The 22,671-nt window shown below is 36.8% G+C and overlaps 1 protein-coding gene across 15 annotated transcripts in view; it reads right to left on the bottom strand.

Annotated features, from left to right (window-relative positions):
- The window catches only part of LOC137244078 (major facilitator superfamily domain-containing protein 6), a 113,973-nt gene that overhangs the window by 20,337 nt on the left and 70,965 nt on the right, over positions 1–22,671 (bottom strand). For 7 of the 15 annotated variants that reach the window (XM_067772594.1, XM_067772596.1, XM_067772595.1 and 4 more), the window contains exons 2-3: positions 11,345–11,782; positions 11,133–11,278 (exon numbers count right to left, since the gene is read on the bottom strand). The exons of 5 other annotated variants lie outside the window; for them this stretch is intronic. In XM_067772594.1, coding sequence (XP_067628695.1) covers positions 11,133–11,278; positions 11,345–11,405 — 207 coding nt within the window. In that variant the 5' untranslated portion in view covers positions 11,406–11,782. Of the gene's footprint in view, positions 1–11,132; positions 11,279–11,344; positions 11,783–14,048; positions 14,073–14,112; positions 14,558–22,671 lie in introns of those variants that run through there. 3 more of the 15 variants (XM_067772597.1, XM_067772598.1, XR_010950788.1) reach the window with 3 other exon arrangements.

The raw sequence follows: 22,671 nt of genomic DNA on the forward strand, positions 1-22,671 counted from the left end.
TTTTATCCTCTGAGTTCCTTTTGTATGCGGATGATCTGAAAATATTTTTAAAAATTTCGTGTATTTCTAAAGCCCATAGTCTTCAAAATGATCTGGACAATGTAGCCAGTTGGTGCAGAATAAACCACCTGCAACTCAATATTACTAAATGTTTTCACATAACTTTTTCAAAATCCCGTTCATTAATTCCTACATCATATGATATTAATGGATCTAAACTGGCTACGCAATCTAAACTACGATATTTAGGAGTAATTTTTAACTCCAAATTTATGTTTCATGATCATATAAATCATGCAATTGCTAAATCATACGCAATGCTTGCCTTTATACGCCGTTGCAGTACTGATTTTACTGATCCATACATTCTAAAACTTCTTTACACCTCGATGGTTCGTTCCACGTTAGAATACGTTGTGTTTATATGGAGACCATTTTACGATTGCCATATAAAGAGGCAAGAACGGGTACAAAAGACCTTCATAAAATTTGCTCTGCGCAGATTAAACTTTGAAGAGCCTATTCCGTCTTATAATGCTAGATGTCTCCTTATTAACCTGAAGACGTTGGATAACAGAAGAATCTTGCTTTCGCTTAGCTTTGTGTTTGACATCATTCAAGGTATAGTAGACGCTCCGACTCTTTTACAACGAATTAACTTCTTGGTTCCACAGAGGAGCCTAAGAAGTAATGATTTGTTTTTTATTGAATGTGTGAGGACTAACTATGCATATTATGCTCCTCTCATCAGAACCTTACGGGAGTTTAATTTGTTCTCGAATTCTTTAAATATAGATTTCTCAATTGGAAAATCTAAATTCAAATTGCAATTAAATGAATTTTTAACTTAAACAATTATTTTGTAAATATATTTAATTCGTCATGTAGTCTGTAAGAAACATTGTATTTCAAAGATTACTATATTTAAATAAATAAATAAATAAATAAACTATCAGTAGTGGTGTCTTTCGGTAGCTTAAAAAAGGCTCTCGATAAATTCAAAACTATTGTATTTCAGATGCTGACCAGTTTCAATTTTCACAAAATGTGTGTGAAATATATTTTTTTTGTATATGAAAGTAAAAAGATAATGCGGCCTACCACACCGAAGACCCTGGGTTCACGCGCCGGGCAAAGCAGCATCAAAATTTTAGAAACAAGTTTTTATCAATTAGAAGACAATTTTTCTAATCGGGGTCGCCCCTCGGCAGTGTTTTTGGGAAGCACTCAGTGTGTACTTCTGCCATGGAAAGCTTCTCAGTGAAAACTTCGGCATTAAAGAAATAAGTCCCGTCCCGCCATTTTGTAGGAAAAACTAAAAGGAGCACGACGCAAATTGGAAAAGAAGCTCGGCCTAAAATCTCTTCGGAGGTTATCCCGCCTTACATTTTTTTATTTTAAAAAGAAAATAAATGAATAAAGGAAATAAATGAAGGAGGATAAAACGAAGTACCAGCAATCATCGGGCAAAGAGTCAGCGCATTTACGCCTTGGCAACCACGTTACTGCTGGCAGCCATAATTTCGAAATAGTAAAATACTTCGTTTATTTGGGAACCAACATTATTAAAAACAACAACATTGAATTAAATTAGTTAGTAAAAAGAAAATTCCTAGGACATTCCGCATTGCAAATTCGCGATGCAATGCCCCTTTGCTCGGAATCTCAATGAACTTTCAAGTGTCAAGCAACCTTATAGTCTTGCACAATTACTTCTAAACTAGTGGAGCTAGTCGAGCTCTTAATAATTCGGGAGCAAAAAAAAAAAAATGGGTTTTGTACGGATGGGATCCCAGGCATCAGGCACATGAAGGTAATGCACAGGAAGACTACCTACCCAATCAGGGTGTTTTAGCAGCATATTATAGTCGAGAGCCCTTCTGTGAAATCAGAAAGGCACACACTATGGAAACCACTAGTTACTGAGAAACAAAGCAGTTCAGACGACATTGGATTAAATGTCCAATGAAAAGAGAGGCCAAATTGTTTATACTTCCAGCAACGAGAGTATCACCTAAACTAATTGAGCTAAGCAGAAAGACCCTACGAACTCTCACTGGGTACTATACGGAACACTTTGATTCGCGATGTGACCTAAGTAAATTAAATGTATCCGATACACATATGTATATGTCGCTTTTTTGATCTGGAAGATGGAATGCCGGTTTACATTTTGTGGTGGCATGACTCTTAATGCCTTCGTTATATGGAGAAAAACCTGAAGGTCGTAGTGCATCGATGCCTAATAATATTTATAATATATGGTTTTTGCTGTCAGAATCCTGTAATCAATCAAAGGTTATGAGTAAAAGTATTCTACAAAAATTCATGAAATGCCGACTATTGACTAACGCTCCGAAAAACATGGATGTTGTTCGAAAAATAAAATTATCAATAATACCACCGACCGTTTTGCAGCTCTACTATCCGTTAGAATTTTGATATATGGAAGTCCATATTCATCCTGCGTTGTTTTTGCCGTGCTTTGCTCAGCTGAGTATAAACAAGTAAGGACGGGACTGTCTTCGGCTGTGCCGAAGACTTCATACCTTTCATGAATGGGGCTGAACAACAATCTTATCCCGTTCGTAATCTCCGAATAATCGGATGTATAAGATAAGAAATATATAGTGAACAGATCTACATACCTTAACGATTTTTAAGATAAATATAAAATAAACAAGTAAGGAAGGTTAAGTTCGGGTGTAACCGAACATTACATACTCAGTTGAGAGCTATGGTGACAACATAAGGGAAAATAACCATGTAGGAAAATGAACCGAGGGAAACCCTGTAATGTGTTTGTATGACATTTATATCAAATGAAAGGCATTAAAGAGTATTTTATGAGGGAGTGGGCCATAGTTTTATAGGTGGACGCCATTTAAGGATATAGCCATAAAGGTGGATCAGGGTTGACTCTAGAATGCATTTGTACGATATGGGTATCAAATTAAAGGTCTTAATGAGTATTTTAAAAGGGTGTAATCCTTAGTTCCATAGGTGGACGCCGGTTCCAGATATCGCCACAAAGGTGGAACAGGGGTGACCCTAGAATTTGTTTGTACAATATGGGCATCAAACGAATGGTGTTAATGAGTATTTTAAAAGGGAGTGGGCCTTAGTTCTATAGGTGGATGCCGTTTCGAAATATCGCCATAAAGGTGGACCAGGGTTGACTCTAGAACGTGTTTGTACGATATGGGTATCAAATTAAAGGTATTAATGAGGGTTTTAAAAGGGAGTGGTGGTTGTTGTATAGGTGGTCGCCTTTTCGAGATATCGCCATAAAGGTGGACCAGGGGTGACTCTAGAATGCGTTTGTACGATATGGGTATTAAATAAAAGGTGCTAATGAGTATTTTAAAAGGGAATAATCCTTAGTTCCATAGGTGGACGCCGTTTCGAGATATCGCCATAAAGGTGGACCAGGGGTGACCCTAGAATTTGTTTGTTCAATATGGCTATCAAAAGAAAGGTGTTAATAAGTATTTTAAAAGGGAGTAATCCTTAGTCCAAAAGGTGGACGCCGTTTCGAGATATCGCCATAAAGGTGGACCAGGGGTGACCCTAGAATTTGTTTGTACAATATGGGCATCAAACGAAAGGTGTTAATGAGTAGTTTAAAAGGGAGTGGGCCTTAGTTCTATAGGTGGACGCCGTTTCGAAATATCGCCATAAAGGTGGACCAGGGGTGATTCTAGAATTTGTTTGTACAATATGGGTATCAAATTAAAGGTATTAATAAGTATTTCAAAAGGGCGTGGGGCTTAGTTCTATAGGTGGACGCCTTTTCGAGATATCGCCACAAAGGTGGGCCAGGGGTGACTCTAGAATTCGTTTGTGCAATATGGGTATCAAATGAAAGGTGTTAATGAGTACTTTAAAAGGGAGTGGGCCTTAGTTCTATAGGTGGATGCCGTTTCGAAATATCGCCATAAAGGTGGACCAGGGTTGACTCTAGAACGTGTTTGTACGATATGGGTATCAAATTAAAGGTATTAATGAGGGTTTTAAAAGGGAGTGGTGGTTGTTGTATAGGTGGTCGCCTTTTCGAGATATCGCCATAAAGGTGGACCAGGGGTGACTCTAGAATGCGTTTGTACGATATGGGTATCAAATAAAAGGTGCTAATAAGTATTTTAAAAGGGAATAATCCTTAGTTCCATAGGTGGACGCCGTTTCGAGATATCGCCATAAAGTTGGACCAGGGGTGACCCTAGAATTTGTTTGTTCAATATGGCTATCAAAAGAAAGGTGTTAATAAGTATTTTAAAAGGGAGTAATCCTTAGTCCCAAAGGTGGACGCCGTTTCGAGATATCGCCATAAAGGTGGACCAGGGGTGACCCTAGAATTTGTTTGTACAATATGGGCATCAAACGAAAGGTGTTAATGAGTAGTTTAAAAGGGAGTAATCCTTAGTTCCATAGGTGGACGCCGTTTCGAGATATCGCCATATAGGTGGGCTAGGGGTGACTCTAGAATTCGTTTGTGCAATATGGGTATCAATCGAAAGGAGTTAATAAGTATTTTAAAAGGGAGTGGGCCTTAGTTCTATAGGTGGACGCCTTTTCGAGATATCGCCATAAAGGTGGACCAGGGGTGACTCTAGAATGAGTTTGTACGATATGGGTATCAAATTAAACGTATTAATGAGAGTTTTAAAAGGAAGTGGTGGTAGTTGTATATGTGAAGGCGTTGTCCAGATATCGACCAAAATGTGGACCAGGGTGACCCAGAACATCATCTGTTGGATTCCGCTAATTTATTTATATATGTAATACCTGCCAAGATTTTAAGGGTTTTTTATTTCGCCCTGCAGAACTTTTTCATTTTCTTGTACTTAATATGGTAGGTGTCACAACCATTTTATAAAGTTTTTTCTAAAGTTATATTTCGCTTCAATAAAACAATCCAATTACCTTACCATATTTCATCCTTTTTTTCGTATTTGGTATAGAATTATGGCATTTTTTTAATTTTTCGTAATTTTTGATATCGAAAAAGTGGGCGTGGTCATAGTCGGATTTCGTTCATTTTTCATACCAAGATAAAGTGAGTTCAAGTAAGCACGTGAACTAAGTTCATTAAAGATATGTCGATTTTTGCTCAAGTTATCGTGTTAACGGCCATGCGGAAGTACAGACGGACGACTGTGTATAAAAACTGGGCGTGGCATTAACCGATTTCGCCCATTTTCACAGAAAAGAGTTAGCGTCATAAAATCTATGCCCCTACCAAATTTCAAAAGGATTGGTTAATTTTTGTTCGACTTATGGCGTTAAAAGTATCCTAGAAAAATTAAATGAAAAAGGGCGGAGCCACGCCGATTTTGAAATTTTCTTTTATTTTTGTATTTTGTTGCACTATATCATTACTGGAGTTGAATGTTGACATAAAGTACTTATATACTGTAAAGATATTAAATTTTTTGTTAAAATTTTACTTTAAAAAAATTGTTTTTTTAAAAGTGGGCGTGGTCCTTCTCCGATTTTGCTAATTTTTATTAAGCGTACATATAGTAATAGGAGTAACGTTCCTGCCAAATTTCATCATGATATCTTCAACGACTGCCAAATTACAGCTTGCAAAATTTTAAATTACCTTCTTTTAAAAGTGGGCGATGCCACGCCCATTGTCCAAAATTTTACTAATTTTCTATTCTGTGTCATAAGTTCAACTCATCTACCAAGTTTCGTCGCTTTATCTCTCTTTTGTAATGAATTATCGCAATTTTTCGGTTTTTCGAAATTTTCGATATCGAAAAAGTGGGCGTGGTTATAGTCCGATATCGTTCATTTTAAATAGCGATGTGAGATGAGTGATCAGGAACCTACATACCAAATTTCATCAAGATACCTCAAAATTTACTCAAGTTATCGTGTTAATGGACGGACGGACGGACGGACGGACGGACATGGCTCAATCAAATTTTTTTTCGATCCTGATTATTTTGATATATGGAAGTCTATATCTATCTCGATTCCTTTATATATGTACAACCAACCGTTATCCAATCAAACTTAATATACTCTGTGAGCTCTGCTCAACTGAGTATAAAAACAGGTAGGTAATTTGTGTGAGGATGCAAAGTTTCAGGTTTTTTGTGGTCTGCGTGTAAAAACTATGACTACGAATCACGTATTTCAACAATATATGACGTAAACGTAACTATTTGATGAAATTTGATGAATTTTGAAGCTTCTAGCCGTAAAAAAGGGGTCAAAATAACAGTTTATATGAAGTATATAATATATATACCACCGATCTCTATGATTTTTTCAGACAATAATATATGCTATATACGTAAGCATTTTGTGAAATTTGAAGCTTCTAGCTGTTAAAATGGGGCCGAAATCGTAAAAAATATATATATATACTATATATATATACTATATATACCATCATATATATATTATATATATCACCGATCTCTATGATTTTTTGACACAACAATACATACTATGTACGTAAGCAATCGGTGAAATTTGAAGCTTATAACTGTTAAAATGGGGTAGAAATTGCGAAAAGTTTCTTATCTGAACAATCGGTTGTATGAGATATATACTATATATACAACCGATCTCTATGATTTTTTCAGACAACAATATATGCTATATACGTAAGCAATCAGTGAAATTTGAAGCTTATAGCTGTTAAAATGGGGTAGAAATTGCGAAAAGTTTCTTATCTGAACAATCGGTTGTATGAGATATATAATATATATACAACCGATCTCTATGATTTTTTCAGACAACAATATATGCTATATACGTAAGCAATCGGTGAAATTTGAAGCTTATAGATGTTAAAATGGGGTAGAAATTGCGAAAAGCTTCTTATCTGAACAATCGGTTGTATAAGATATATACTATATATACAACCGATGTCTATGATTTTTTCAGACAACAATATATGCTATATACGTAAGCAATCAGTGAAATTTGAAGCTTATAGCTGTTAAAATGGGGTGGAAATTGCGAAAAGTTTCTTATCTGAACAATCGGTTGTATGAGATATATAATATATATACAACCGATCTCTATGATTTTTTCAGACAACAATATATGCTATATACGTAAGCAATCGGTGAAATTTGAAGCTTATAGATGTTAAAATGGGGTAGAAATTGCGAAAAGTTTCTTATCTGAACAATCGGTTGTATGAGATATATACTATATATACCACCGATCTCAATGATTTTTTCAGACAACAATATATACTATACACGTAAGCATTTGGTGAAATTTTAAGCTTCTAGCTGTTAAAATGGGGAAGAAATTGCGCAAAGTTTCTTATCTGAACAATCGGTTGTAAGAGATATATACTATGTATACCACCGATCTCAATGATTTTTTAGACATCAATATATGCTATACACGTAAGCATTTGGTGAAATTTGAAGCTTCTAGTTGTTAATATGGGGCCGAAATCGCAAAAAAAAAATATATATATACTATATATACCATCATACTATATATACCATCATATATATATTATATATATCACCGATCTCTATGATTTTTTGACACAACAATATATACTATATACGTAAGCAATCGGTGAAAGTTGAAGCTTATGGCTGTTAAAATGGGGTAGAAATTGCGAAAAGTTTCTTATCTGAACAATCGGTTGTATGAGATATATACTATATATACAACCGATCTCTATGATTTTTTCAGACAACAATATATGCCATATACATAAGCATTCGGTGAAATTTGAAGCTTCTAGCTGTTAAAATGGGGCTAAAATTTTCGAAAATATATATATATACTATATATATATACTATATATACCACCATATATATACTATATATACCACCTATCTTTATGATTTTTTCAGACAACAATGTATGCTATATATGTAAGCATTCGTTGAAATTTGAAGCCTCTAGCTCTTAAAATAGGGCAGTAATTACGAAAAGTTCCTTATCTGAACAATCGATGGTGGGGGATATATACTACATATACGACCGATCTCATAAATTTTTTCAGGCAACAATATGTGCAATATACGAAAGTATATGGTGAAGTTTGAAGCTTCAATCTGTTAAATTGGGTAAGATATTACAAAAATCCTCTTTTTCTGAAAAATCGGTTGTATGGAGGATATATGCTATAGTGGTCCGATCCGGTCGGTTCCGACAAATGTCTAATCGGACACCCAAATACACCCGCTCACCAAATTTTATCAAGATATCTCAAAAATTTAGGGACTAGTTTGCATACAAACAGACAGACGGTCAGACGGACAGACGGACATGGCTAAATCAACTCAGCTCTTCAACCTGATTATTTCGGTATACTTAATGGTGGGTCTATCTATTTTCCTTTAAGGACTTACAATTTTCGGTTTCGTGACGAAATTAATATACCATTTCATTTTCATGAAAGGTATAAAAATAGGTAGGTACTTTGTGTGAGGGTGCAAAGATTCAGGTTTTTTGTGGTCTGCGTGTAAAAACTATGACTACGAATCACGTATTTCAACAATATATGACGTAAACGTAACTATTTGATGAAATTTTATGAATTTTGAAGCTTCTAGCCGTAAAAAAGGGGCAAAAATACAGTTTATATGGGGTATATAATATATGTACCGCCGCTCTCTATGATTTTTTCAGACAACAATATATGCTATATACGTAAGCATTTGGTGAAATTTGAAGCTTCTAGCTGTTAAAATGGGGCAGAAATTTCGCAAAGTTTCTTATCTGAACAATCGGTTGTATGAGATATATACTATATATACCACCGATCTCAATGATTTTTTCAGACAACAATATATACTATACACGTAAGCATTTGGAGAAATTTGAAGCTTCTAGCTGTTAAAATGGGGCAGAAATTGCGCAAAGTTTCGTATCTGAACAATCGGTTGTATGAGATATATACTATATATACCACCGATCTCAATGATTTTTTCAAACAACAATATATACTATACACGTAAGCATTTGGTGAAATTTTAAGCTTCTAGCTGTTAAAATGGGGAAGAAATTGCGCAAAGTTTCTTATCTGAACAATCGGATGTATGAGATATATACTACATATGTATACCACCGATCTCAATGATTTTTTCAGACATCAATATATGCTATACACGTAAGCATTTGGTGAAATTTGAAGCTTCTAGTTTTTAAAATGGGGCCGAAATCGCAAAAAAAAATACATATATACTATATATACCATCATACTATATATACCATCATATATATATTATATATATCACCGATCTCTATGATTTTTTGACACAACAATATATACTATATACGCAAGCAATCGGTGAAATTTGAAGCTTATAGCTGTTAAAATGGGGTAGAAATTGCGAAAAGTTTCTTATCTGAACAATCGGTTGTATGAGATATATACTATATATAAAACCGATCTCTATGATTTTTTCAGACAACAATATATGCCATAAACGTAAGCATTCGGTGAAATTTGAAGCTTCTAGCTGTTAAAATGGGGCTAAAATTGCGAAAATATATATATATACTATATATATATACTATATATACCACTATATATATATTATATATACCACCGATCTGTATGATTTTTTCAGACAACAATATATGATATATACATAAGCATTCGTTGAAATTTGAAGCCTCTAGCTCTTAAAATAGGGCAGCAATTACGAAAAGTTTCTTATCTGAACAATCGGTTGTGGGGGATATATACTATATATACAAGCGTTCTCATCAATTTTTTCAGGCAACAATATGTGCAATATACGAAATTATATGGTGAAGTTTGAAGGTTCAATCTGTTAAATTGAGTAATATATTACAAAAATCCTCTTTTTCTAAAAAATCGGTTGTATGGAGGATATATGCTATAGTGGTCCGATCCGGCCGGTTCCGACAAATGTCTAATCGGACACCCAAATACACCCGCTCACCAAATTTTATGAAGATATCTCAAAAATTGAGGGACTAGTTTGCATACAAACAGACAGGCGGACAGACGGACAGACAGACAGACGGACATGGCTAAATCAACTCAGCTCTTCAACCTGATTATTTCGGTATACTTAATGGTGGGTCTATCTATTTTCCTTTAAGGACTTACAATTTTGGGTTTCGTGACGAAATTAATAAAAAAAAGCAAAAAGGAGCAACATTTTTATACTCAAACTGATTGACAGCATTGATTGACATTTTAAACTAAACATTTTCTCAAAGTCTTTGCAACTTTTGTTTTCAGCTTTAATACGTATCCCTTCGAAACCGGGGGTTAGGTTAGGTTGAACTGGCCGGTCAATAAAGACCTCACATAGACTGAATGTGTCCATAGTGTTACCAGAATGTGTTTGACGACCAAACGGAAGAACCCCAATCAGGTGCCAGGACATATGTTATAGAATAATTCCGTCCTCTTGGCAAATACTAGAAGTTTTCTAGGACCCAACTTAATTGCTGCCTCAGGATTTGGCAACTCTGCCGCCCCTAATAGCTGGATCCTTGACCTGGTGAGCGCAGGACATGAACACAGAACGTGCTCAACCGTTTCTTCCTGCAGCTTACACTTCCTACACTTGATGTTACTAACGAGGCCTAACTTACAAGCATGTGGCGCCAGAAGCAGTGTCCAGTCAGAATGCCCATCGTGAGCCTTAAGTCTTCTCTCTTTAGAGATATGAGCCACTTTATGAGTCTAATATCATAGGCTTTGCACATGATCTTAGAAATGTAGGAGCCCGCGCTTTTGTCCACGCCTTTCCTGCTTGACGGATCATATGCAACTCCTGTCTCCTTTTGATTTCTCCCAAACTTATTGGGACGTCTATCGCCGACTCAGCAACACACCTTTCTGCATTAGCGGCCCCCTGCCGCGCTTATAAAAAATAACCCTGGCCTGGATGAAAATTAAATCCCTTCAAAACCACTTTGTACACAAATTTTTTTGGAGTGCACAACAACATTACAACAACCACATTAAAATTACCAACTTTTATTGCAAATATCACCGGACAGAGATAACATTTTTCTTTTCCGCCTTCGGATTATTGTTGTCGAGGTCAATACGCACCTTTTGACACCTCTCCCGATATTTGGACGCGTATCAATAGTCAACCCCTGTTCCAGACTTTTACCCCAAATACTTCTTGAGATGTAATTACCGAAAAATAGTCTGCAACATAACCAACAATAGGCTTAGCTATCACATACATAATAGGCAATACCGAAGTGATATAGCCCATAATATCCGGAGAAACGCCCAACTGTTTTCCATAAACCGATAATTGTGGCAGGATAGGTCCCATTGCTGATGTGAAAAAAACATGAGTGTTAAGGAGCATCGTTTGGTTAGGTTTTCAAAATAAAAACTCACCCGCCATAAAGAAAAAGAAATGTGCCTTAATTGGCAAAAATTTTTGATTCACTTTTACCATTTTTGCAATGCGCTTCGAACACCAACGAGGATAATTTATACCAGTTTACTATTTCTATACCGTTAAACATGTGCGCCTCATAAGCCTCCCCGATGGCGTTGTTAATTCGTTACTATCTAATTTCCATATGCCAATGTCTTTAATTAAAATCCACGCCACGACGTTTTGCACCAAAGGTTTATCTCCAACGATTTACATTTGTCTATAAATATTTTGCAAGTACCTATGTATTCCGTTAATTTACTAAATTGAAACTTTTTCACTGATATCAGCTGTGTGGTCTATAGACTATACTCGGCGATCGTCTTGTTCTAATTCATTGTTTGTCTTCACAGTGCGATGTTATTGCCCTCTGATTGTTGTTGTTACTTTAAAGCCTATAAACACAAAGAAATAAGCAGGTTTAACTTTGTGTTTGTATGTATGTCTAGTATTTAAGAATGATAGTCTCGGGACCCCGATAATTTTTAAGTCCCGAAAATCCCGTGATCCTTGGGAGGTTATCCCGAGATTTTAGGGATTTCTAACATCATACGAAATTTAAAAAATGGGCATACAAAAGTCATAACGCACACCTAGATTAAAACAGTGATCAACTCCAAAAATCACCATGTAGAGGAAGGGCTTGACTTACACTATACGTGAAATTTTTAGTTTCCGTCTTTTACGAGAAGGCCGCTCAACATTTCGTTTCGTTTTAAATTCCAAAAGCTTAGTAAATGCGACACAGGACTGTGAAGTTAGTTCCTTAGCGCAAAATTTGTTCCGATTCGAGAAAGAAATTAGAGAGCGACAAACAGCGCTGTCTATTTGGTGGATTAGCTCTTACCTTGCATGCATGCCCCACCTTTTATCTAAAGTTCGGTACGATACTGGGGTCGAAATACTCGATACAAAAAAGAATCGCCATAAAAGAATCGGGTATAAAGTATTGGTATCGACTTTCAAAAGTATAGATTGGTGAAGTAAAAAAAATAAATAAATGTACGGCGCGATAACCTCCGAAGATATTTTAGGCCGGGATTCACTTCCAATTTGCGTCGTGTCTCTTTTAATTTTTCCTACAAATTAGCGGGACGGGACTGACTTGTTTTATGCCGACTCCGAACGGCATCTGCAAGGCAGGTGAGTTTTCGCTGAGAGCTTTTCATGGCAGAAATACACTCGGAGTGCGTGCCAAACACTGCCGACAGGCGACCCCACTTTGAAAAGTGAAGTATCGTATCGAAATTCGTATCCTAAGGATGGCCAGGTTTAGCCGGAGCTTAAATTTCTCTTTGAATTCATGGGGACGAGAGACGAATTATTTCTGTCAAGGCTTTCATATGTAAAGGAAATGCTTTCGCAGAACTTGTTAAGGACCAACCATTGTTAGGAAACCCCCCTTGAAGTTAGTGAGTTCCTGAGGGTTCTGGCTGTAGGACCTCGTGCAAGGGCTAATCGGAATTTTCGATTTCGCTGATTTTTTTTTCTGAGAGCTTTATCATAAATTTTTCGCGCATTAAGGTATATTTCTCAAAAAACGGCAAAATCTTTTGTTCATATAATAAACTTCAGTTATCAAGCACATTTTGTGATGTCATGGGACAATAACTTTAAAACTGCTTCTGGGTTTTATAAGTTTTTTATTTGTTCAATTAAAAAATCTAAGACAAACATAAAATATATATTTGGGGACACAATAATATTTATGTATATCAGCACTATTATCTACACTTATGATTTATTTTTATCTTTATTTTAGGAGATAACTCGCTACAAGGCGAAGTGGGCAAATCTCGCACATAAAGGGTAAAAAAAAACTCTTCAGTCGTACATCCACGAATCTAAAATGTAGTATGCAAAATTCCAGGAGTTAGACGGGAAAAATTTTGAAAACAGTTTATGTAAAAAATCAACATCATCTCTACACAATCCAAAAATATGTTTGCCGATTCAGGCCCGGTGATATCAGCAGACTTACCAGGGCTCTAGTTCTATTTCGATATGTATTGTAACAGGTTGAACTCTTACTTATCAAGGCTCAACACTGTAACGTGTGTTTCGCTTGCATTGTGTGCTCATCTCCAGTACACGCAGACAAGTTTTGTCGCCGTTGATGGTGCTTAAGGTTCCACGGTTCACCTGGGGAACGATTTGATGAGACCAAATATGAGGTTCAGTGTCATTCAAACCCATCCGTGAGGAATATTGTATCAGATCCAGAGGCTCGCCTGCTAAATAAACAGGATTATGGTAGGTGAAGTTGACAATTGGGTTGTAGAATTGCATGATCTGTATGAATTGCGCTGACAACTCATCGAAGAAAGGCACATAGCTTACTATCCAGCTCGGCCTTAGATCTCTTCGGAGGTTATCGCGCCCTACATTTATTTTTTTTTACTATCCAGCTTTAATGAGTCGAATATCTTTAGTGCCCTACTCGCAATGGCATCACATACGAGAAGGATGTGCTCCGCAGTCTTAAAAGAGTCTGCCGTGGCCTTTGAATATACGTTAATATCTTAATTTACTTTTGAAGGTATTTATCATATATTTATAGCGCTTAGTGCTGTATACCCCTATCAATGTATTTGCTTCGCAACTCTGTGGTTTAAATCCAGTGTTGGTTATTCAGATACGCATCTTGCCTCCGAAACTTACCCTTTATTGTGTGAGTTCTTTTTGCTATAAGGGGGTCTAGTCCTATGGACTTGGCAGTACTTGCCTTCCTGCTTTAGTTGTCTGCCTGCTTATTTCCATCCAATTCTCTGTGCACCGGATTCCAGGACAGCCTGGTGGCATTGCTTGCGATTCAATTTCTCCACACTAACGGATACCAGAGAGGATTTTATCTCAGACAAGGATATTGCCTAAAGTACCGCCTGACTTATTGCGAATATTTCCGCCTGAAAGATTCGGGTCGAAATACTAATGCTCTGATAACCTGTAGCACATTCGCCAAGTCTGTGTACCATACAAGTGCTTTCTATTTTAAAGCTCTTTTAAAATATTAGAACCTTGACAATGTCGTCCCAAGGTCACAACTATCTTTAGCTATGTTTGCACCCGCCTGTCAGTTATACAACCATGTGTAATGCACTGTAACCAAATTTGCTGCAGATGCTCAATCAACCGCTCCAACATTTGTTCTGACTATCCCCAGATTTTGCCTGCAATGAGAACAATCCGTAAGCCTGATATCCTTCATATTGAAATTACTTAAAGCACTACGGGCAGGGTTATAAGTTAAGTATAATTCCTCACCACTTCTACCTCTAGACTTAGATAGGTAGATACGTGAATTGCAACTTGCTAAAGAACTAAACTCCAATAATCCAACACCAAACAACCCGGTGTTCTATCAAAAGGACATCAAGGACGAACCACTCAACCAGTACCCAATTCGCATTTAGGAAACATTATTTTGAATATTGCGTTCACACGGTACTATTGTATAAAACCTATATTAAGAATCACTTTTGCCAACAACTTCAGACTCAGTAAGCAATTGAAAAGTAAAATCCTTTCTCTCAAACGAAGATCATGCTCCATCATGGACCAGAATACAGCAAGAAAAACGGAGGAAGCGATTGTAGATGCGGAGATCGCAATATCATTGATACCACAGGAAGAACAGGAGCACGCAAGACGCATGTGCAGGGAAATCATAAAAAAGGAGGTAAAAGCACAGGAAGGACAAAAATCGAATACAGAGGAGAAAACAATAAAGAACCTACAGCATAAACTAAGGAAAAACAATATTGTCACAACGAAAGCGGACAAAGGAAATACCACTGTGCTAATCGAAAAAGAGCAATATATATCCAAAACCGAGGATCTCATAGAGGAAATGAAATGCCGTAGAATGAGAGAGGATCCCACAGATGAATACCAAAAACAAATCAAAGTTGCTATAAAAAGTGCAAAAAATATAGTAGATTCTAACATGGCACATAGATTGGTCCAAATGAACCCTTCGGCTCCTCCACTGGTTGCGCTACCAAAAATCCACAAGCCGGACACGCCAATGAGGCCCATCATTAATTTTAAATCCGCACCATGTTACAAACTATCCAAATATTTAAAAACGATATTGATAGATACTCTGGAGCTAAGGAACGAATATGCAATAGCTAACACAACAGAACTAATAGAGAGACTCGAGACCGTAGAGCTAACAAGAAACAGCAAATTGGTATCTTTTGACATAAAAGATTTATACCCATCTATACCACTATCGGAGACTTTGGACATAGTTAGCTCAACAATAGTTCATAACACAAAAAACAAAGTGAAAAGTATGCAAATCACAAAAACGCTAAGAACCACTTTACGTCAAAACTATTTTCAATTCAACAATAAAATATATAGACAAACAAACAGTCTTGGAATGGGAAGCCCCACATCAGCAATTCTTATGGAAGTGTTCATGCAAAATCTGGAAGAAAGGTACATACAGGAGCTGAAGTCCAAATTAGGCGTGTCATTTTATGCTAGATACGTGGATGACATAATATGCGTTTTAACTACTAATAACGAAGAGCTTGTACTGGAGTACCTCAACAAGCAGCACGGAAATATAAAATTTGCAATGGAAACCGAAAAAGACGGAGGAATCAACTATCTAGACCTCTCGATAAATATTGATAAAGAAGCCAAAAGATTTAACTATGACATATATAGAAAGTCAACGGCCACCGACACAATAATACACAATACCTCAAATCACCCTCAACAGCATAAAAATGCAGCATTAAGGCACTTGATACATAGACTTGAAAGAACACCTCTTACACAAGAGGCATATAAGAGAGAACTTCAGGTCATATATAATATCGCTGCAAACAATGGATATAAAAAAGCACTAGTAGATAAGCTCAGAAGGACAAATGGAGAACCAAAAAGAAATAATGAAAAGGAAAATAATAGCTGGACGACTATGTCATATACTGGAAAAGCAACATATAAATTGGCAAAGTTCTTTAAAAAATACAACATTAACACAGCATTCAAAACATCGAACAATCTAGGGCGAAAACTAAGAACTAACATTAACTCAGAGGATCCGTTTAGCAGCCACGGCGTATACAAGCTTACCTGCGGATGCCAGCATAGTTACATAGGACAAACAGGACGGCAAATAAGAACGAGGTTTAGAGAACATATTAGAGATTACAACAAAAAAATACGGAATCCAAACATTATACCCGAGTCTAACTTCGCGAATCACATGTTCGAGAATGAATGTTCCCCAGCAAACGTCAATAAAACAGTTAGGGTTATTCACATACAAGCAAAAGGCCGACGCCTCAACGTACTCGAAAACATGGAAATCTACAAACAGAAAACATTCAACGGTAGAATAATAAACGAACAGATAAACACAATTTCTGACACAATATTCGAGCCTTTAAAACTTGTTTACAGGAAACAACTTAATCACACAGGTACAACAGACAAACACACAACAACAAATAAACACAAAACAATTAACACACCAAAACAAAAAACCGACAAAGAAGGTCAAACGACTAAAATCACAGATTTCTACCTACCCCAGTCAGCCACACAAATCGATTAGTAAACCACCCTCGGCTCTGAATGAACACACAGCACATACACATAACTAAATATACACAAGCATCAATTTCATAATACCTGCTCATATACCTACGAACTATAAATACAGGACAAATGACAACAACAGATCAGAACGAAAATCGACACTGATGATGGCACAACGCCGAAACCGGTTTGTCTCAAAACCAAATTTGACAAGGGATGACGGAAAATCGTTCCAATATACATCATTTACTCCACAAGTCACTTATCGTACCGGTCCTGCTATATGGTGCAGAGGCATGGACCGTGACAACATCAGGATCTACATTTTGGTGAGCATGCAGCCGCAATTGTACCGAAAATCCAGAGCCGTAATAAAATCCTCAAATCTCTTGCTGGCAGTACTTGGGGAAAAGACAAAGAAACGCTCATTACCACGTACAAAGCAATTGGCCAGCCGATTGCATTCTACGCGTCCCCTATATGGTCGCCAAGCCTAGAAACTACACACTGCAAGAAGCTACAGGCCTGCCAAAATACTGATCTCAGAACCACCACGGGCTGTCTTCTTAGGTCCCAGAACACCATCTACATAATGAGGCGAGAATACTCCCCATCAGGGAGAGAAATGAGACGCTAACCAAACAGTTCCTGTTGAATACCCAGAGACATGGGCATCCCAACAGACATCTGATTGATGAGCCAACACCGCCCAGGGGCTTAAGGAGTCATCCCGTAAGCATTATGAGGAAATACGGCACCTGAGAACTCAGCCGTATGAAGTAAAAAAAACACAAGCAGGCTCCACAAACAGGCGAATCCATTACTCAAAGAACAGTACCCAAAATTTGCGGAAGAGGAACGCACACTCCCCAGGGAGACGTGAATGACTCTAGCTCAACTTCGATCTGGATACAGTAGCCGTGTTTTTCTATACACGCGTATATGTTTACATTTGCGTGAGAAAAAAAAACGCCTATCCTCGCTTAGATAATGCTTAGGAGACCCATCTAGCGGCAGTGGTTAAATAACTAGCTACAGCCACAAGGTGTACCGAAAAGCGGAGACACAACCCTCTGATGGTCATAGGGTATAACATATAGTTGAATCAGTTGCCATGAATTGTGGACACACATAGAATATAGAATTAATGTAGAGGGTGAAACATAAACACATATTTCAGTTACATCTGAGTATAATGTGTATTGAAATTTAGTAGTACACATTTTATGCGCAGCAATTTCAGAGGTGTATTTAAAGTTTGACGCTTAGCAGTCTATATAAAGTTTAAGCGTATAGACGTTTACGTGTAAAAAAAAAATAGGCTAGTAACAGGTTAAACTCTTACTTATCCAGAATCAACCCCGACATACAAAATGTATGCCCTGCTTGCAATGTGTCCCCACATGACAGCAACCACCTCTTTAATTGTAATGTGGAACCAACGCCTCTAACACCCCTCAGTGGGCCTTAGTTCTATAGGTGAACGCCTTTTCTAGATATCGCCATAAAGGTGGACCAGGGGTGACTCTAGAATGAATTTGTACGATATGGGTATCAAATGAAAGGTGTTCATGACTATTTTAAAAGGGAGTGGGCCTTAGTTTTATAGGTGAACGCCTTTTCGAGATATCACCATAAAGGTGGACCAGGGGTGACCCTAGAATGCGTTTGTACAATATTGGTATTAAACGAAAGGCGTCAATGAGTATTTTAAAAGGGAGTGGGCATTAGTTCTATGGGTGGGTGGATGCCTTTTCGAGATATCGCCATAAAGGTGGACCAGGGGTCACTCTAGAATTTGTTTGTACGATATGGGTATCAAATGAAGGGTGTTAATGAGTATTTTAAAAGGGAGTGGCCTTATTTCTAAAGGTGAACGCCTTTTCGAGATATCGCCATAAAGGTGGACCAGGGGTGGCTCTAGAAGGCGTTTGTACAATATGGGTATCAAACGAAAGGCGTTAATGAGAATTTTAAAAGGAGTGGGCCTTAGTTCTATGGGTGGACGCCTTTTAGAGATATCGCCATAAAGGTGGACCATGGGTGACTCTAGAAGGCGTTTGTAAAATATGGGTATCAAACGAAAGGCGTTACTGAGAATTTTAATAGGGAGTAGGCCTTAGTTCTATGGGTGGACGCCTTTTCGAGATATCGCCATAAAGGTGGACCATGGGTGACTCTAGAAGGTGTTTGAACAATATAGGTATTAAACAAAAGGCGTTAATGAGAATTTTAAAAGGGCGTGGGCCTTAGTTCTATAGGTGACGCCTTTTCGAGATATCACCATAAAGGTGGACCAGGGGTGACTCTAGAATTTGTTTGTACGATATGGGTATCAAATGAAGGGTGTTAATGAGTATTTTAAAAGGGAGTGGGCCTTATTTCTAAAGGTGAACGCCTTTTCGAGATATCGCCATAAAGGTGGACCAGGGGTGACTCTAGAAGGCGTTTGTACAATATGGGTATCAAACGAAAGGCGTTAATGAGAATTTTAAAAGGGAGTGGGCCTTAGTTCTATGGGTGGACGCCTTTTCGAGATATCGCCATAAAGGTGGACCAGGGGTGACTCTAGAAGGCGTTTGTACAATATGGGTATCAAACGAAAGGTGCTAATGAGTATCTTAAAAGGGAGTGGGCCTTAATTCTATGGGTGGACGCCTTTTCGAGATATCGCCATAAAGGTGGACTAGTGATCACTCTAGAATTGGTTTGTACGATATGGTTATCAAATGAAAGGTGTTAATGAGTATTTTAAAAGGGAGTGGGCCTTAGTTCTATAAGTGAACGCCTTTTCGAGATATCGCCATAAAGACCAGAGTTGACTCTAGAAGACGTTTGTACGATATGGGTATCAAATTAAAGGTATTAATGAGGGTTTAAAAAGGGAGTGATGGTAGTTGTTTATGTGAAGGCGTTTTCTAGATATCGACCAAAATGTGGACCAGGGTGACCCAGAACATCATCTGTCGGGTACCGCTAATTTTTTATATATGTAATACCACGAACAGTATTCCTGCCAATATTCCACGGCCGCCCACGCAAAAAGCGTTGGGAGAAAGAAGAATTGCGTTGCGTTTGTTAAACCGTTCAAATCTGTCGTTGAGTCAGCCAAATTCATAATTTTTATTCGCTTTAATCTCCATAAAAAGCGCCGCAGACGAAAATTTTTATTTCATGTTATGGTACAAGATATTTACTAACATTAATTCCCAAAATATCTCAAATATTTGAAAAAGCGCTTTTTTAAATTTGGAAATTAATTCGAAATATATGTACATACACATTTATCTTAATATCGTATCATAATATGAATAGAAATTTTTGAATTCAAAATCGCGCCAATTTTGATTCTAAATTTTGTTTGCTCGCCTTTTTTTTATTCTAATTGTTAATGCTATTAAAACCTTCTAAGTTTTATCGTAATAGACAACTTATATTTGGAGTCAAAATTTGTGCGACTTTTATTCCAAAGTTAGGTGAAGGTGTCCATAAGAAGTTCTGACGTTAATTAGCTTTTGCAAAGAGTATTAATGTCCATGAAGAAAAAAAGGTTTTTATTTTTTATAAAAAATAAAAAGTAACTTTTTGGACCTTTCAAATCGATCTGTTTGACTTGACAGTTGACAATATAAGTTGAAATGACATATGCTGGTAAATGTTTACATTGAAAGTGTAAACAATCCAAAAAATGTTGTAAACGCGCAACCCTGGTTATTAGTAATTAAAATATTTTATCCAACAAGACATTTGTAAGTATACTGGTGTTTTAAATAAACGAATTTGTTAAACATAAATCAAAATATTTTAATTCTAGGGTTTTTTTTGTACATATCCATAAATTCAACCCGAAAAGCTTTAACTGCAGATTCTGTAGCTAAAAATATAGAGCCTTTTTGGTCTAAAATTTAAACTGCAATGTTTTAATTCTATATTTTGCAGGTTTTAATTATAAACTCAAGGGTTTAAACAGAAATGTTTCAATTCAAAACCACTCATATGAGCTCGTTTATTTTAAAACTTTGCAATTTTTCATTTAAAACCAAAATAATTTTAATCATATACATATGTAGACCAAATGGTGTAAGACTCAAACCAAAACAAGTAGGGATTCATACCTTTCATGAATGGGACTGAATAATAATATTATCCCATTCGTAATATCCAAATAATCGGCTGTATAAGTTATGAAATATATAGTGAAAAGATCTGCATACCTAAGCAATTTTTAAGATAAATTAAAAATAAAAAAAGGTGGGTACTTTGTGTGAAGATGCAAAGTTTCACGTGTGTTTTTTTTTTTTTTTTTGGTCTGCATGAAATAACTACGACCATGAATCACTTATCTCAACAATATATGACGTAAACAAATATTCGATGAAATTTGAAGCTTCTAGCTGTTAAAATGGGGCAGAAATTACGAAAAGTTTCTAATCTGAACAATCGGTTATTTGGGATATACTATATATACCACCGATCTATACAACTTTTTCAGGCAGCAATTTTTTAATCTATACGTAACCATTCGGTGAAATTTGAAGCCTCTATCTGTTAAAACGGGGCAGTAATTACAAAAGGCTTCTTATCTGAACAATGGGTTGTGGGGGATATATGCTATATATACGACCGATTTCATCAATTATTTCGGACAACAATATGTGCAATATACGAAAGCATATGGGGAAGCTTCAATCTGATAAATTGAGGAAGATATGACACAAATCCTCTTTTCTGAAAAATTGGTTGTATGGGGGATATATGTCTAATCGGACACTTAAATATACCCGCACACCGAGTTTTATCAAGATATCTCAAAAATTGAGGGACCAGTTTGCATATAAACAGACAGACGGACATGGCTAAATCAACTCAGCTCTTCATCCTGATCATTTCGGTATACTTATTGGTGGGTCTATCTATTTTCCTTTAAGGATTTACAATTTTAAGATTCGTGACAAAGTTAATATACCATTTCATTTTCATAAAATGTATAATTATATACAAATAGTATGACAATAAGTCAGCGGGTAAAGATTTTTACACCTTGAGAAGAAGCGAATGCGCAATAAAATACGGCTATGCAATATATCACATTTGTAATTACTACCTACTTTTCTACGTGAACGCACTACAACTTCTAAATTTATCTTTTTGCTTTCGCAAAATGATTCATCAAAAAACTTGGTTCATAAAGTGTCGAAATTCCAGATTGTTTTTTTTTTTTATGTATGGAAGTCATGCCTTAAACTGTATTGTAATTAAGATGTTTCGCATGTCGATGAGAAAAATAAATTCTGTGTTATTTTAAGCAGAAATTGTTTCATGCATAGCAGCAATTTGTTCAGTGACGTTGTTACGCCAAAGAGAGGAAAACAGCATTTTTTCACTCGCCAACTGGACTTGCGCGGTTAAATGTACAAACCCGTGTATCACTCTAGTACACTTCTCATTGCAAGAGCACTTGTTATGGTACCTGTGAAAAGGGTGCTATGAAACGTTTGAGTATCGTTCAGAAGGTCTTGTGAGATGCCTCCTGTAGCTGCCGCGTGTGCACTGGCTTGTTCCCGGAGCTTCAGCCTGGGGCGGGGTAGTTCAAACAGCTACAGGACCAAGATACCTTCTCCCTATTCTACAGTCCTAACAAGAAATATTTATACTTGCACACTAAACGTAAAGAAAACTATCACCTGAATCTTACTTCTACAAGCGTACTTACGTGTTC

Source organism: Eurosta solidaginis, chromosome 3 (genome assembly GCF_040869045.1).
Source record: "Eurosta solidaginis isolate ZX-2024a chromosome 3, ASM4086904v1, whole genome shotgun sequence".
Taxonomy (NCBI): domain Eukaryota; kingdom Metazoa; phylum Arthropoda; class Insecta; order Diptera; family Tephritidae; genus Eurosta; species Eurosta solidaginis.